Source organism: Nicotiana tomentosiformis, chromosome 7, assembly GCF_000390325.3.
Source record: "Nicotiana tomentosiformis chromosome 7, ASM39032v3, whole genome shotgun sequence".
Taxonomy (NCBI): domain Eukaryota; kingdom Viridiplantae; phylum Streptophyta; class Magnoliopsida; order Solanales; family Solanaceae; genus Nicotiana; species Nicotiana tomentosiformis.
This window is the reverse complement of record NC_090818.1, coordinates 62,473,918-62,489,952: the sequence shown is the minus strand read 5'-3', so window position 1 is coordinate 62,489,952 and position 16,035 is coordinate 62,473,918. Positions and strand designations below refer to the sequence as shown.

General features: G+C 35.5%; 1 protein-coding gene across 1 annotated transcript; it reads left to right on the top strand.

Moving 5' to 3' along the window:
* The first annotated feature begins 300 nt into the window (after positions 1-300).
* Positions 301-1,480, top strand: LOC138895675 (uncharacterized). The gene is made up of 2 exons (XM_070180391.1): positions 301-544; positions 690-1,480. The coding sequence occupies exons 1-2, from the start codon at positions 301-303 to the stop codon at positions 1,478-1,480; spliced, it is 1,035 nt and encodes a 344-aa protein (XP_070036492.1).
* The last annotated feature ends 14,555 nt before the right edge of the window (positions 1,481-16,035 follow it).

Genomic DNA, 16,035 nt, shown 5'->3' with positions numbered 1-16,035 from the left:
CTTCGCTATCTTATGAGCAAGAAGGAATCTAAAGCTCGGTTGATAAGATGGGTGCTTTTTGTTGAAAGAGTTTGACATTGACATCCAAGATAAGAAAGGAAGTGAAAATCAAGTGGCGGACACTTGTCTTCTTTGGAGGAGGAAGGGAGGCCACATTATGGCCTTCAAATCAATGACTTTTTTTCCGATGAGCAACTTTTGGCACTTTCAATGAAAGATGTACCGTGGTTTGCGGACTTGGAAAATTTTCTTGTGAGTGGTATGATTCCAGATGAGTTCTCTTCAAACTAAAGGAAGAATATGAAAAGTGATTGTCAAGACTACAATTGGAATGAGCCATACATTTTTCGGATTTGCACGGATGGGGTGATTCAAAGTTGTGTTCCAGAAGAAGAGCAAGGTGATATTCTTCGAGCTTGTCATTCTTCGCCATATGGTGGTCATCATGGTGGAGGAAGAACGGCAGATAAAGTTCTAAGTTGTGGTTTTTATTGGCCTACTCTCTACAAAGATGCAAATGACTTGGTGAAAAGATGTGATGAATGTCAACAGGCCGGTGGAATTTCAAAGAAACATGAGATGCCTCTTACAACCATCTTGGAGAAAGATATTTTTTTATATTTGGGGCATTGATTTTATGGGCCCTTTTGTGAGTTCTTGTTGAAATATATACATTTTGGTTGCGGTAGATTATGTGTCTAAATGGGTTGAGGTCATTGCCTTACCCAACAATGAGGGTAGAAGTGTAGTGGATTTCTTGAAGAAGAATATTTTTACAAGAGTTGGTACTCTACGTGCAATCATAAGCGATGAGGGGTGGGTCACATTTTCTCAACAAGGCTTTACTCATAAGGTCACGACTCCCTATCATCCACAAGCTAGTGGTCAAGTAGAAGTCTCCAACCGGGAGATAAAGAGTGTCTTGTCTAAAATAGTCTTGTCTAAAACAGTAAATGCGCAAATCGGACGGATTGGTCCAAGAAGCTTGATGATGCACTATGGGCATATAGGACGGCTTATAATTTCCCCATACCGATTAGTGTTCGGAAAAGTTTGTCATATTTCGTTGGAACTAGAGCACAAGGCAATGTGGGCCTCGAAGAAGAATCTTGATTGGGATGTAGCCGCTAACTTGCGGGTTACACACTTGAATGAATTGAATGAGTTCTGGTATCATGCTTATGAGAGTTCGTCCTTGTACAAAGAAAAGATGAAATATCTTCATGACAAGTACATTTGGAACAAAGAGTTCAAGGCCGGTGATCTAGTGTTATTATTTAACTCACGGTTGAGGATGTTTCCCGGGAATATTAAGTCAAAGTGGAGTGGTCCGTTTGAAATTGTTGGTGTGACACCCTTCGGTGCATTGGATTTGAAGAAAAAGAACAATGAAATATTTCAAGTAAATGGTCATCGGGTGAAGCACTACTTTGGAAAAGTTGGAGAGATCAAAGTGGTGGCGGTTATTTACTTCACCTGAGGATGCTATGACATTGCGTCATGCAACGACGTTAAATAAGGTGCTTCTTGGGAGGCAACCCAAGTTCTTTTCCTTTTTCTCTTTTTAGTTAGACGTTATTTGTTGTTTTTAACTTGATTTGAAGTGTGTTTCAGGGATAAGTGGTAGACAAGGTTGTGTCATCAAAATAGGAAATGCATACCGCACTTTTTCTTTATGCGGCCGTAGAAAAAAATGCTACCGCATAAGCCCTTGTGCGGCTGCAGATTGCATCTGCGGACCGCACTTGCAAGAGTAAACTTAGATTCCAAATAAAAGGTCTTCTCAAATTTTCACATGTCCGTGCAGACTTCTGGAGAATTTTGCGGTCGCACTTGAAACTGTGCGGACCGCACAAGTGTGTTGACCACTGAAGGCCAGGTAGCAGAGTGCGGCCCGCACTTGAAATTGTGCAGCCACACTCACCTCTCTAACCTTCCAAATTCTCTAAGTATAAATAGAACATAAGGCATCATTTTACATTTTTTCCACTTTGCAAATTTAATGTTGCTCTGAGAAATTGCTTGAGGATTTTGCACTTTCAAACACACACCACCATTTGCACTCACTTGAGTCTTTGCACATTTACACCATCTGGTATGCTTCATTTCATAGTTAATTTTATTTCATTTTTTATTTTTGAATTTATTTTTTCTATTTTAATTGCTTTTGGCCATTTGTGATTATATTCCTTCAATGTATCCATGTGGGTTAGTTTTGTGATGAATAACTAATAAAGCATGCTAGATTGGGGTGGGTTAACTGAATTTCAAGTCTATACCATATTGCTAAGTAGAAATTAACCAAAATTTTGCATGACCTAGGTGTAATAGACATGTCCCATATATGTTCGTAATTGTGCGGATTGCACTTGGAATTATGTGGTCCGCAGTCTTCTAATTAGGGTAACTGGGTAGATGATGTTTTTATGGACGCACTTTAATTGTGTGGACCGCGAAATTTCTTGAGAGGTCGCATAACTGGTCTGCACTATCAATCAGAGGCTTGCCATCTGAGCTTCTTAAATGTGGACCGCACTTAAAAACGTGCGGGATGCAGATGAATTGTGCGGCCGCAAATCACCTCTACACTGTCAATCGGAGAAGGTGCATCTACGCCCTAGCACATCTATGCAGAAGTGCGGATCGTACTCCAAAATGTGCAGATCGCACTCCAAAATGTGCAGACCACACTTTCCCTATTTCTTCTGCATTCTTATCCAACTGAAACTTCACTGCTTCTATGATGTCCTCACATACTTATATGAGTCTTAATTATTCTGAAACATGAATTTCAACTGACAATTCTCTCTGTGTTTATATAGACAATGGTACGATCACGAGGTCGAGGTGAATCTACCAAAGGGAGAGGAGAATCTTCAAGAGGCAGGGGCAGAGGTACCTTGCCTCCAAGTGTGCAAAAATTAATCTCAAAAAAATCAACAGTAGGCCGGGGGAGAGGTAGAGACCTCTCAGAGTCTAGCTATTATGCCCCGTCTAGGGAAGCCTCCGAGGGGAATTCTGTATCATTAACGGAGGAGCACCCTAAGGAACAATCTAGGTTGTGGTGGTAGTCTGAGCGTCTGGATGTGCCTTCTACATCCCACAACATTTCCCAGGATCCGGCGAGTGAGAGTCATGAGTCTGCTGCAGCAGCCTAGGGTTCTGATTCTGATGATGTCCCGGATGATGGAAGAGGTGAAACAGATGAACATGCAGGAATGGGGCATTTAAAGAAGAAGGTTATTTGGGAGGATAGATTTCTGAGCTTGCGAGCTTTTTGTGACTTCAGAATATGGTGGATTGTGAGATTATTGACACATGAGCGGCAGTTTCTTCTGAAGGATATAGACAAATACAATCCTACAGTTATAGATAAGTTTACTTAAATAAAGGTGTGGATGCAATTTATTGGGAAGCTGGAAGATGTGAAGGAGCATCTTGTCCGAGAATTCTATGCGAACATAATGCATATTCTCAAAGGGACAAAGATCACCAAAGTGTGCAACCTGAAGGTGAATTTTGATCATCATACACTGAATGCGTACTTGGGGTTTGATGATGTGGAGCCAACAGATATTTGGAGAAGTTGGATCTAAAAGAAGAAGCTAGGCCGTGGATTTCAGAGATTCTAGCACCGGGACCTACCCCTCCTTGGATTGCTGCTGGGGTGCCGATCCTCCGAAACACTCTGAGTTTCGAGACAAAAGGGTGGCATACCTTTGTTTGCAGCAGACTTTACCCGTGCTTAAATGAAAATAATTTGTCGTTGGCAAGGGCAGTGCTAGTAGCTTCCATTATGGCGGGTTACCCGATCAATGTGGGTGCCCTGATGTAGGCCAACATCTCATTGGTGGCACATCATAGCAACTCCTCCTATCCATATCTCAGCACCATTACTGAGTATCTCACGTATGCAAAGGTGGAGTCCAGGCCTTTTGACACTAAGGTCTTGCTGACAGGGCCATTTGAGTGGTACAAGCTTCAGGATCCGAGGAACCCGAAGAAGAGTACTCAACCTTCTACTACTGATGGCCAGTCTAATGATCCGATAGTGGTAGTTTCTGATCCATTTGATATTCTATCTACTTTCGCTGAACCTTCTACCAGTGCAACAGCTGCTATGCCCGAGCCACCATTATCAGCTCCTACTACAGCTTCTCCTACAACTCCTACTGCAGTTCCTACTCCAGCTCTGAGGCCGATGACCATGCCTACAGGTCCATTATCTACTTTGTGAATCTCCCAGGCATTGGCGAGTCTCAACAACTGGATGCAGGTAGCTACTTCAAAGTTGTCCGAAATCTCCAGTACTGTTGCAGGGCAGACATCTGCACAGGAACCCTTGGATTCCTCTGAGATAGATAAGAAGCTGAGCACAGTTTTAGATAACCAGAAGGTAATCATGGATACCTTGGTATAGTATGGTGCTGTGATCGAGAGGTTGACCAAGCAGGTGAAGAAGATGAGGAAGTCCCAGGCCAGCAAGAAGTCAGTTGATGAGCTTCGAGCTGAGGTGACCCGGATAGCTGAGGCTAGTGGCTTGCCCAGACACACCCAGCTCCTTTTTCCCAGGCTACTCTAGCTGCTCAGACTAAGGAGTCGTGCCTTGCCTTTGACACCATTGAGGCGGTGTGTGACATGTTCACTTCTCAGGCCACTGAGCATTTATGATGATATTCAGTTAGCTGAGCCAGCTAGGACTGATGTTGTTGGTGATACAGTGATGACTAGGGACACTTAGGGAGTTTCTTCACTCTCTCTACTTTTTTATCTTATTTTCTTAAGCACTGGGGATGGTGCTTATTTTTATTCGGAATGGTGGAGCTTATTTGATACATTTGACCACTTTGGAATGTAATAATTGGATGATTCTACTTTATATTTATTTATCTTTAGTAGTTGTTACTTTCATTAGCTTCTTTAGTTGTTTACCATTGATTCTGTTTGTGTTAGTAGCTTTTATATTTTTCTTAGTAGTGTTGATAATAAGCCTTTGGTTTTCTTAATATCGCGGTTCTTTCCAAAGGTGATCTTTTGTGTGATCCGGGTGACTCTTCCCGAGGATGGATAGTGTGACAACTTTATTAAGGGAATAAGTTTGTTTTATGTTTAGGTAATAATAGGAGTAAGTAGTAATAAATAAAATCCCTAACTAAGTCATTCTCCAAAAAGAGTTATTCATACTTCATGTGACACCAACATACTTAACTGTATGCTTATGGTTTGAAACAAGATTATTTGGACGAAAATAGCTCTAGTGTAGTGACTTTGAGGTTCTTGAGCTGACTTTGATAATCATTAGGTTAGATGGTTGATTGGACCATAGTGATCTTTAACTTGACTGTGATTATTGTGAGTTTTAGACTCTATCCTCTTTTATGGTCTAGTTGTATGAGAGGTGAGGTGACCTTTTGTTGCTAGTCTAAGTACTTGAGTGGATAGTCTAGAACTTGCCCCGAATGTGTTCAAGGCAAAATTCTAGGTTTGTTTGGTTTGGAAGATGATTGTAGGCTTTTCTTGGTCCGTTTGAGCTTTATATTGCCACCCTATGTTTGTTATCTCTAGTCAATCCCTTTGAGCCTTTAGCCTTTCTCTGTTAGTAACCATGCTATAAGCCTTTACCCGTTTTATTCATAAACTTCTCTTGGCACCCGAACCTTCCTTAAAACTCTTATGTAATAAGTGGCTTAAGTCATAAGTTTGGGGGGGAAGTTGGGGAATCTAAAAGAGGTATGAAGGCACTTAAGAGAGAAAATAAATGATCTCCATGGAAAGAGAAGGCAAGAAAAGAAAGACCAAAAAGAAAATAAAAAGGGAGAATGATGAAATCAAAAAGAGGCAACTATCTCTAGTATGAGCATCAAGGGAGAAAAAGAATGAAATGAACAATAAAGAGTGATGGCAAGTCTCTCTAGCCCCCCACGAAAAAGAAATGTCTCTAAGAGTTTGGTAAATGTGAGCCAAAAAATGAAAAGTGGAGTGCTTAAGGAAGGATGTAACCACTTATCCCATATGGTATTCAACCCCAATCCAAAAGCCTTCATTAAAACCCGAACAAAGTCCTACTTGATTTTGAACTGAGTGAATTTATATTAGTGGAGATCTATATGAGGAAAAAGCATATGGTACTTGAAGCTTTACCTGTGACATTCCTTTGTGATTGAAGAGTGAATCCTTTATTGCTCTAGAAATTGAGTGTTAATTCTTGAAGTAAGCATGGCAAATGGAAGGTAGAGGAGGGAGAGTTTGGAGTTCACCATAATTTACATGATAGAACAAGAGTCCTTGATGAGTGAATTCAATTCTTGAAGCTCAAAAGCCACACTAGAGTTATGTGCATGCAATATATGTTTTATCATCTTATTAAAAATGCATAAGTATTGTGGGTAATTGTTAGTCCCAACTGAGTATGAATGACTTACAATTGACTCATTGAAATGAACTTTTACTTAAGGGAGGTGAAAACTAATCTATTTGCTTGATGACAAGCAAATACTTAAGTTTGGGGGAGTTGATAAGTGTGGATTTTAACCACTTATTAGTATCTTTTTGCTTTAGTTTAGTCCGAAAGTAGTGATTTTTTTTTTTACAAATCTAATAAAATTGTGTGAATTGCAGACATATTGGAGGATTGGATCTCAATGAAGAAATCTAACTCAAAAAGGAGTATTCTAACTCAACAAAGAAAGCACGAGAAATGCAAGCAGAAGTGTGGTCCGCAGAAATAGAAATGCGGCCGTAGATGAAGCGTTGAAGCCTCTGAGGAGTTTTGTAGAAGCGCGATCCGCACACAAAATTGTGTGGCCGTAAAAGCTGGTCGAACTGACAAAGTTTTATAAAGTTCAAAGAAGGTGCAGAAGACTAAGTGTGAATCCTCGTGAGAATGCGGCCCGCAATAAAAATGTGTGGCTGCAGAAGCTGGAGTGCAGTTGTAGAGATAATTATGCGGCCACCGATTTCCTCTTGTTGCAAGAGCAGAAGCTGAAGTGCGGTCGTAGAACCTCCCGAAGGAAAGTTTTATCAGCGAAATTTTGGACACTATAAATAGATGAGAAACACTTTTAGGGCAACTTTTTGTATTCCTAGCAGCTGTAGCAGTTATATTTTACCTTTTTAAGAAAGTTGTGATCAAAATTGGAGAAGCCCCACTACTTTTATCTTTTAATTGTAGTTTATGTCTTTAATTACTTCTTCTATTTTGTTTTCTATGTCTTCAGGCATGCATGATTTTATCAAGGGTTGTGATACAACCCTAGTATGTAAAACTTATGGGTTATTAATAAAAGTGCTTGTTTATTTTTGGGTGTTTGTTATTTAGCTTTGTTTATGCTTCATATATAGAATTAATGGTTACATACATTGATTCATGCCTATTTGACTTAGTTCTTACTTGAGAAAAAGGAACATAGTCTAGAAAAATTTGGCTAACAAGAAATTGAACTAGTTAAGGTTTTGACTAGTTTGATTAAAGGGTTTGAACTATAGATAGAAAAAACCCGACTTGGACTCATATCAATTTCTTAGATTGCTACACACTTGGACTTGAGAAAGCCAATTTGGGCATAACCACTCTATGACCGAGAGATATTGGGTGGGTACTTGAGAATTGAGAGTCATAATATACTGTGATCTACCAAGCAAGCACTAACTTAGTATACCTATTAGGTTTACATCTAGGTGAAGGTTACATCCATTGGCTTTACCTGACTCGATTTAGAACACCAAAAATATTGCATTCTCTAGTTGCTTTTACTTAGTCTAATTTCTTAGTTGTTAAATTAGATAACAATCACTCTCTTTATTTGAAAGTATATTAAGCTATTTCACGTTCTCTTCTTGAGTATTTAATTTAATACCGACCTAAAAACTCCCTGTGGAATTCGACACCGACTCAAATTGGGTATAATAATTGCAAGGACTGTTTCCTACTTATTATTAAGTGTGGATTGGACATGATCACTCTTATACTCCACACAACATCAACCAACCCACAGAATATGTCCACGTTGCCACAATATCACAAAACACCAAAATCCAAAGTCACATCAAAATATAGGCTCACAGCTCAATAACAACGCACACAAGGACGTTACAATAACATAAGAATGCGGAAAGTACTCAACACTAAAGCATGTTTCATATAGCAAACTAGCCTAATTTAAGGTATATTAATAGCTTAAGGTCTAATTTGATCACAAATTACATATACACCCGTGTACACACTCGCACCTCGTGCAAACGTCATTTCACATAACACAAATATGCAAATTATACCAAATCCTAAAGGGTATTGTCCTTTACAATTCACCTTTGTCGGGCTCCAATCTAGCAAAAAATGACTCAATAATAATAAATAATATAAGAAAAATTAATTTTAATTGATAAAGTTGAGATCTTTACCAAATTTTTAAAAAGGTCAATAAAAGTCAAACCCGGGTCTGCTCGGTCAAAACTCGAGTCGAGGGGTAGATCTCGACTACCCATAATTCCATGAGTCCAAATATGTGATTAGTTTTCAAAACCGAGTCCAAATCGACTATCAAATCTAACATTTTATTTTTAGAAATGTTTTATCAAAAATCCCAAATTTCACTCATGGATTCATCAATTAAATGCTAAATCAAAAGATGAAATTAATGAAAAATAATCAAATTTGAGTCAAAAACACTTACAAAATCCAAGTGGGTGAAAAATGCCTCAAAAATCACCTCAAACCGAGCTCTAAATCTTAAAATGTGATAAAATGAGACTAAATTCCGAAATTCCAACTATATGTTCAGCTGCAGAAATCGCATTTGCCTCCCGGGGTTCGCAAATGCGAAGTTAGCTAACCCAGGGAATGTCGCAAAAGCGACCCCTAACTTCGTAAATGCGAAGTCCCATACTGTCAGTCAACGTCGCAAAAGTGACCTACCCAGGCCCCAAGCCTCCATCGCAATTGCGAGACTGGCTGTCATTCCAGTCCACCATTGAAATTGCGACCTGCAACTCGCAAATGCGAACAGGTTCTCGCACTTGTTAGACCCGCAGCACCAACAAACCAGCAACACTAAAACAAGTCCAAAACATTTAGAAACACGTTTGAAATTAAGCCGAGCCCCCGGGTTCCACACCAAATATTCACACAACTCTAGAAACATAATACGAACGGGCTCGCGGCTCAAAATACTAAAATAACGTACGGAACCACGAATCGAATACCAAAACGCGTCAATTTCACAATGAAACTCAAGAACTTCTAAACTCAAAGTCAAGCGTCTGATTCCTACCAAACCAACTCGGAATGACACTAAATTTTGCATACAAGTTTCAAATGACAAAACAAACCTATTCCAAGTCCCGAAACTAAAATTCGAACCCGATAGCCACAAAGTCAACCCATTGTCAAACTTAGGGAATTTTTAATCCTTCAAATTGCAAGCTTTCGGCAAAAAAAGACAATTCATCCTAGGAACTTTCGAATTCAATTTCGGGCATATTCCTAAGTCCAAAATCACTAAACGAACTTATTGGAGCAATCAAAATACCGTTCCGGGGTCGTTTTCCCAAAAGTCAAACGTGGTCAACTCTTCCAACTTAAACTTCCAAACTAGGAATCAAGTGTTCCAAATCAACCCAAAACCTTCTCGAAACCAAACCAACTATCCCCGCAAGTCACATAATAACAAATACACATACGGAAAATTTCTAAAGGAAAAACGGGGCTCAAATAAATAAAACGACCGGCGCGCCGGATCTTTATAGTTTGAAGCAAAAAAAGCTTCCTGAATAATGCAGAACATAATAAAGGCAAGGGAAGTTGTGTAGGAGATGAGTTACTCAGACACTTATTTGTAGAATATGAATACAGTTTTTTTTAAGAAGGTAAACCTACAATTAACGGGTGAGTTCCAAAAGATGCCACGGAAAAGGATTACTTGTAATAGCCAGGGGTCACCTAGGTGGACCTTTATTTTGCTAATGGCAACTCATGAGAAATTATACACTAAAACTAATTTGGCTAAGTGGGATTTTTGTTGATCGTGTATGTTCTTTGTGCAACTACGAGGATGAAACAATAAATCACTTATTCTTCAGTTGCCTTTTCCCCCCAAGTGTCTGGTCTAAGTTTCTTCAATGGCAAATTATTGTATGACATGTTATAATTGGCAGGAGGAACTGAGATGGACATCCTCTAAAGTAAAGGGAAAGAGTGGACGAGTCTGAATATATAGGATGCCGCCGATGGAATGTGTTAACCATTTGTAGCAAGAAAGAAATTGGAGATGCTTTCAGCCAACGACTGAGGCAGCAGAACTATGCATTTATGCTGTGACAAAAAGATTTAAAATATAATATATAGAGGCACAAAACGAATTTTTCTATATATATACAATATAATTTTTTGACAAGCAGAATTTAGGCGAATCTCTCGCGTCCCTAAATCGGCCCCAGCTTTCAGCAGAAACAGAGGAATCCACATATGCTTTTAAGACAGATGACTGATTATCCAAGAAATTTGTTGCAGAGGAACTAGTCATTCAGTGATAGTAAAGAAATTGAATTGCATGAACTTTTATCCTTAGGCTAGTGATTGAGGAGTGGTTTCGTTGGTGAAGCCAAGAATTTTGTTAAGGATGTTAAAATTTCTAAGAAGAAAATTTAAAAAAATGAATGAATGGATGCACCAAAAATTATAAATTAAGCTACGTGATATTTAACTAAATCCTAAAAATAGTGGTAATCGAACTAACAATTGCATAAGTAATAAGTTAAAACTAACCTAAAGAAGTCAAAACATATTTGGATTGGTCGTCTTTTTTTCTCTCAGGTTGATTTGGAAAGCTGAACTGTTTTTGGTACTTTAGAAAAAAAATATCCATTGAAACTTCAAATTAATGTATAGGTATTTTAATTAGAAAAATAATCACACATACAAAATGAGAATCCAAACAAAAAAATTTAAATAAAAAAACAGTTTTAGTGAATCAAGTCTGAACCAAGTAACTAGTAAAGGAAAAGAAGGTATTTGGACTTATTTAATTGTGAGTACTATTATCTAGTTTTATTAACTTGTAGCATGTTACGGTGTTAATTAGTAATAAAGTAAACCTGCCATGAAAAGTAAAGTTAGCGAATGTGGGAGGCCGCTTGGGCTAGATATGAAAAACATAGTTAGAAATTGTGGAGAGCAGTTATCGAACTTATGACTACAAACTTCAGAGTCACTTTGACCAGCCTTCACTGCTGGGCTACTTATCTTGAATTTGATTATGGTTGTTCAAATGAATTAGCAGATTATAGTAAGTTTTATCTTTCACTAATTAATATATTTATCTCCTATTTGTTTTTTATTTCTCCTCCACATAATTTTATTTTAATTACCATTTCATTTTCCAATTTTAACATGATTTGCCTGAGTAATCTATAAGAATAAACTGCAAATAAAAATGCATATCAACTGTAAACACATACGATTTTTCACGGTTTCTTGCAAATCAAAAAGCTATAAAAATGATCTGAAAATAAAAATATTTATGTATTTTATCGAATAAGTTTAAGACGGCTTATGAAATTTCGCTTTAGGCCTCTGATCTTGTTAAGCCGCCCCGCTTGGCTAAGCATAGCTCGCCCCGAGTGCTTTAGTTGCTGAGGTTGTTTCTTTGCTGTTTTGCAGCTGATGTTTGGTGTTTAGGGATGGCAATGGGCGGTGGGGGTGTGGGGCAGTGCATGTTTATACATATGCGGGTCGGTGCGAATTTAAACATATGCGGACGCGGGGCGAGGAGGGGCGGGTCAGCATAAAACAAATTTATTTTTTTGTGGGTGTGGTGCGGGTACGGGTTAAGATTTAAATTTTTTAAATAATTACAACTTCTCAGCTATTGATCACTAATATTCAACCATGAAATGTTTGTTTTCCAGTTTTGAACTTGTAATTTTGTTCTCCGGATCATTGTAGTCTCAAATTAATTTAGTTTTTAAAATTGACTCATAGTGAATGTCTATTCACTTGATTGTAAATACAATTGCTTCTGCTAATTGCTAGGGGTGTCAATGAATATTAAAAAAATAACTAAATCGACCGAATCGTACCGCACTGAACCGATTTTTAGGTTTCTTTTCATATAATCGTAGGTTTTTATATAAATCTATAACCGTACCCATAATTAGAGTAGGTATTTTATTTTATGAAAATAAACTTAAAAGATACCGAACCATAACGAATAAATTTACATGAAAATATATATATTTATATATTAATTTTAAAATAATAAAACATTAAATTTTTCCTAGACCTTGGAATTATGAAAACGGTTACAAGGCAACAAGTAATTAAACTAAAAATCCTAATTCCCAAACCTATTATACTACTCCTATTGAAACTAAACTATTTCCAGCATATTTACTAGCAAGACACAAGGTTTTCTAACTATTATGAGTAGCAAACTGCAATGTATTGAATATGCGTATGATTTAAATTTATATTTTTGAATATTTAATTTTCAATAGACTTTATTCTTGAGTCCCAACTTACTTAATATCTTTACACTCGTGTGATTTATATTTTCTTTATCTTTTCTTAGTTTCTTTTACGTTTGATTGATCTACACTCTGCCATATTTTATGTTTTTTCTTAATTCATCATCCTTTAAATAATAAAAATATTTAGAGAGTTTTGGTAAGCCATATAAAAGTCCGTATTTATTGTATTTTGCTTCTACTAGTGACTTTTAAATGTCATTTAAAAAAAATACCAAAAATTAACCGAACAGTACCGATATCGAAAAGAAACCGACATGATTGGTACGGTTTCTAAAAGTTTAATTTTGGTTATACATAATAGAATAATCAAAAAATTGGTATGATACAAATTTTATAAAATAACCGGCCGAACCGAACTATTGACACCCCTAATAATTGCATCACCGGGAAAATAAGTTTATTTTATATTTTATTTACTGCTCCAAAGTCTCACTTTTAACTATATAATATGTTTTAAGCCAAGTTCATTATATGATCTCATTACATTGTACAATCTGAATTATTAGAATGGCATACTAATAGCAATCGGTAGGATTTATAGTTAACAATGACATATATAAATATAATTAAAAAGACAAAAATCTATACTATATTAAAAGCACGAATGCCCTTACCGAAATGTCGTTCGACTTTTTTTACCCTTTAAAAATAGAGTTCACATTAGATAAAATTATAGTTTATTATTTTTCTAATATTTAGGATTCTAAAATAACATAATTTTGGTTATAAATTTTTTTTTTATTTGAATTATGTAACAAGTCCTAATATTTAGGACTTTAAAAAGGATTTAAAAAGTTAGAAAAGGCTTTGATTAGGTATTAAAATTATTCTAAAATTTGAAGAAACTAATATTTAAGGCGTTGAGTTGAAGTATGAATTTACCACTTACACCTTTTCTTTTAATTTCGATGCTTTTGATGAGTTAAAAAGAACTTTATTTCCTTATCTAGAAACCTTATTCATTGTATTCTAGCACATATATACGAATACTTCCTCATAACTGAGTATTGAGTTTCCACTGAACTGGAATATCTTAACCCTTCATTTAAAAAAGTCAAAAGCAAGAAAATGGCTTTGAATTGGATATTATAATTATTTTGTTAAAAAATACTATTATATTCTTGTACTCTAGCATATATGAGTAGTTCCCTATAACAGTAATGATAGCACTGTTGATGTTAACGTTTGATCTTAATTAACGTTAGGATAAAAAAATTCAATAAAAATAGTTTGTTCAATTGAGTAATTATATTAATAGAAATAAAAAACAAAAATTTATTTATACAATAGAATAAAAGAGAGTAAGAACTTTATAAATATATACTCAACGCACGTACTACAAAAAAATATTAAAACATAATGTTATATTTTATAGCAAATTCCTAAGAGATTTTTATTTAAATTATAATTTATAAATATTTTATTAATGAAAATTAAAACTCTAATTTATATGCACAACCTATCTAGCTATTATAAAGCACTAACTTTCAACACGTAATGTTTATTGACGTTTTACCTTCCTAAATGAATAGATCTTACATAAAATTACACCTACAATTAATTTAAAACTTTATTATTTAATTTTATTTATCGTTGAATCTTGAGAAGTTCTTCATTTATTACTTATTTTGTGTTTAAATTATTCTTTGGTGTAGATAATCAGTTAATTATCTTAGTAAAACTAGAAATGTAAAATAAAGAAAGACTAAGTAGGAAACTATAACTAAAGTTGATAATGTTGGTCGGTACTCATTCGATTTTCTTTATTCTTCATTATAGATTTACAACCACTCATAGAATTAAAATTGATTATGCTATATAGTTTAATTCTTAGAAATAACAACAAAAAAAAATAGAGAAAGACATTTTGTGTAAAACTATGCTTTATTCTCTAAGTATGCGGTAGTATGTCCATGACCCTTTAATTAAACATTCCTTCTATATACACGTAAATGCAAATACACATTATAATAAATATTATAATTAGGTATCGATTATCTCAATAATTAATATCCACAATTATTATACTTTTTAACTCAATATCAAATCTAGAAATACCTTCGAAATGATAGATAATAATAACATGCTATATCATGAATAATTTAACAATATTTATATGATCTTTTACAGTTTCATATTTATCGATATAAGGTACACACGCAAAGCGCGTACTCTAAAACTAGTAAATAAAAATAAAAATAAAAATAAGACAAAATGGAAGTAGAAAAAAGAGAGGAAACTTTTGCGGGGTGGGGCGACGCGGTTTGAAATTTTGTGGGTTAAGACAGAACCCGCACCACACCCGCACCGCCCTGCACCATTTGCCATCTCTATTCCAAACACAATTTTGGGAATTGTTTTTTCAATACATAATTTCTAGTTGGTAAATAGTAAACTTTTTTACCTACCAAAAAAAGATATACTACTATGTTAGACCAGCTGCTTAATAGCCTGTTTGGCCAAGCTTCTTTTGAGGCAAAAACACTTTTTTTTTTCTAAAATTGAGGTGTTTGGCCAAGCTTTTGAAAGGAGAAAAAAAATGCTTTTGATGAGAAACAAAAGCATTTTTGGAGAAGCAGAAAAAAATAATTTTTCTCCAAAAGTACTTTTTTGAAAATCACTTTTGAGAAAAATACACTTAAAAATAATTTTTTAATGCTTGGTCAAACACTAATTGCTGCTCATAAGTATTTTTTAAATTAATTAGCCAAACACAAACTGCTTCTCACTAATAGTACTTTTGAGAAAAATACTTTTAAAACAAAACGCTTTTCAAAATAAACTGATTTTTGCAGCATGGCCAAACGGGCTATAAGCCTAGATCACTTTTGTAATTTTTGCGTCCGCCAGATAAAACATTTCATTTTATTAATAACTAACATAAAGCCCTCTTATCCCACAAAACACATAGATTAGTAAGGTTTCGGAGAGAAATGTACGTTATAGCCACAGTATTATAATTAAACATTTCGCGGCATAGCATAAAGTGGGAAAATGGAGCGAAAATAAGCATTTTGATTCTATTAGAAATTAAAGAATATCAGTGTGAACTATTGTATACTATAAACTTACTAAATTCCAAAACTTTCCATCAAAAAATTGGTACAAGTCTGACTATTGTAGAGTTCATAAGGGATACATGTAATGTCAAAACGTACTTTTTACTTAGAAAAATAATTTCAAAAGGTAACATCTGCTATACTGTTTGTACCTATATCTTAGTCCTTTGGCCCATCTTGAATTTCTTGGAATATTAAATTCTATACCTTATAGAATTTAACACTCTTTAAATAATTGTTGAATAACCGAATGTATGTAGTACAAATAACATAATATTATATAATTAAACATTTGAAAAAGGAACTGGATCTCTTAAATTACATTGGTTAGCTAGTAACCGAACAGTGGTAAGGAATTTATAAATTAAATAAAAAAGATGGTAGTAAAATATTTTGAACATGGGCCTACAAATACTCTCTATTACTCTCTTCATCAAGGCTAAAAAGAGAC

Excerpts from the sequence above, each read along its gene's own strand:
- LOC138895675 (XM_070180391.1), top strand. The coding sequence starts at position 301 with ATGAAAAGTGATTGTCAAGACTACAATTGGAATGAGCCATACATTTTT. Across the intron at positions 545-689 it reads GGTGAAAAGATGTGATGAAT|ATTATGTGTCTAAATGGGTT; the intron begins GTCAACAGGCCG and ends TGGTTGCGGTAG.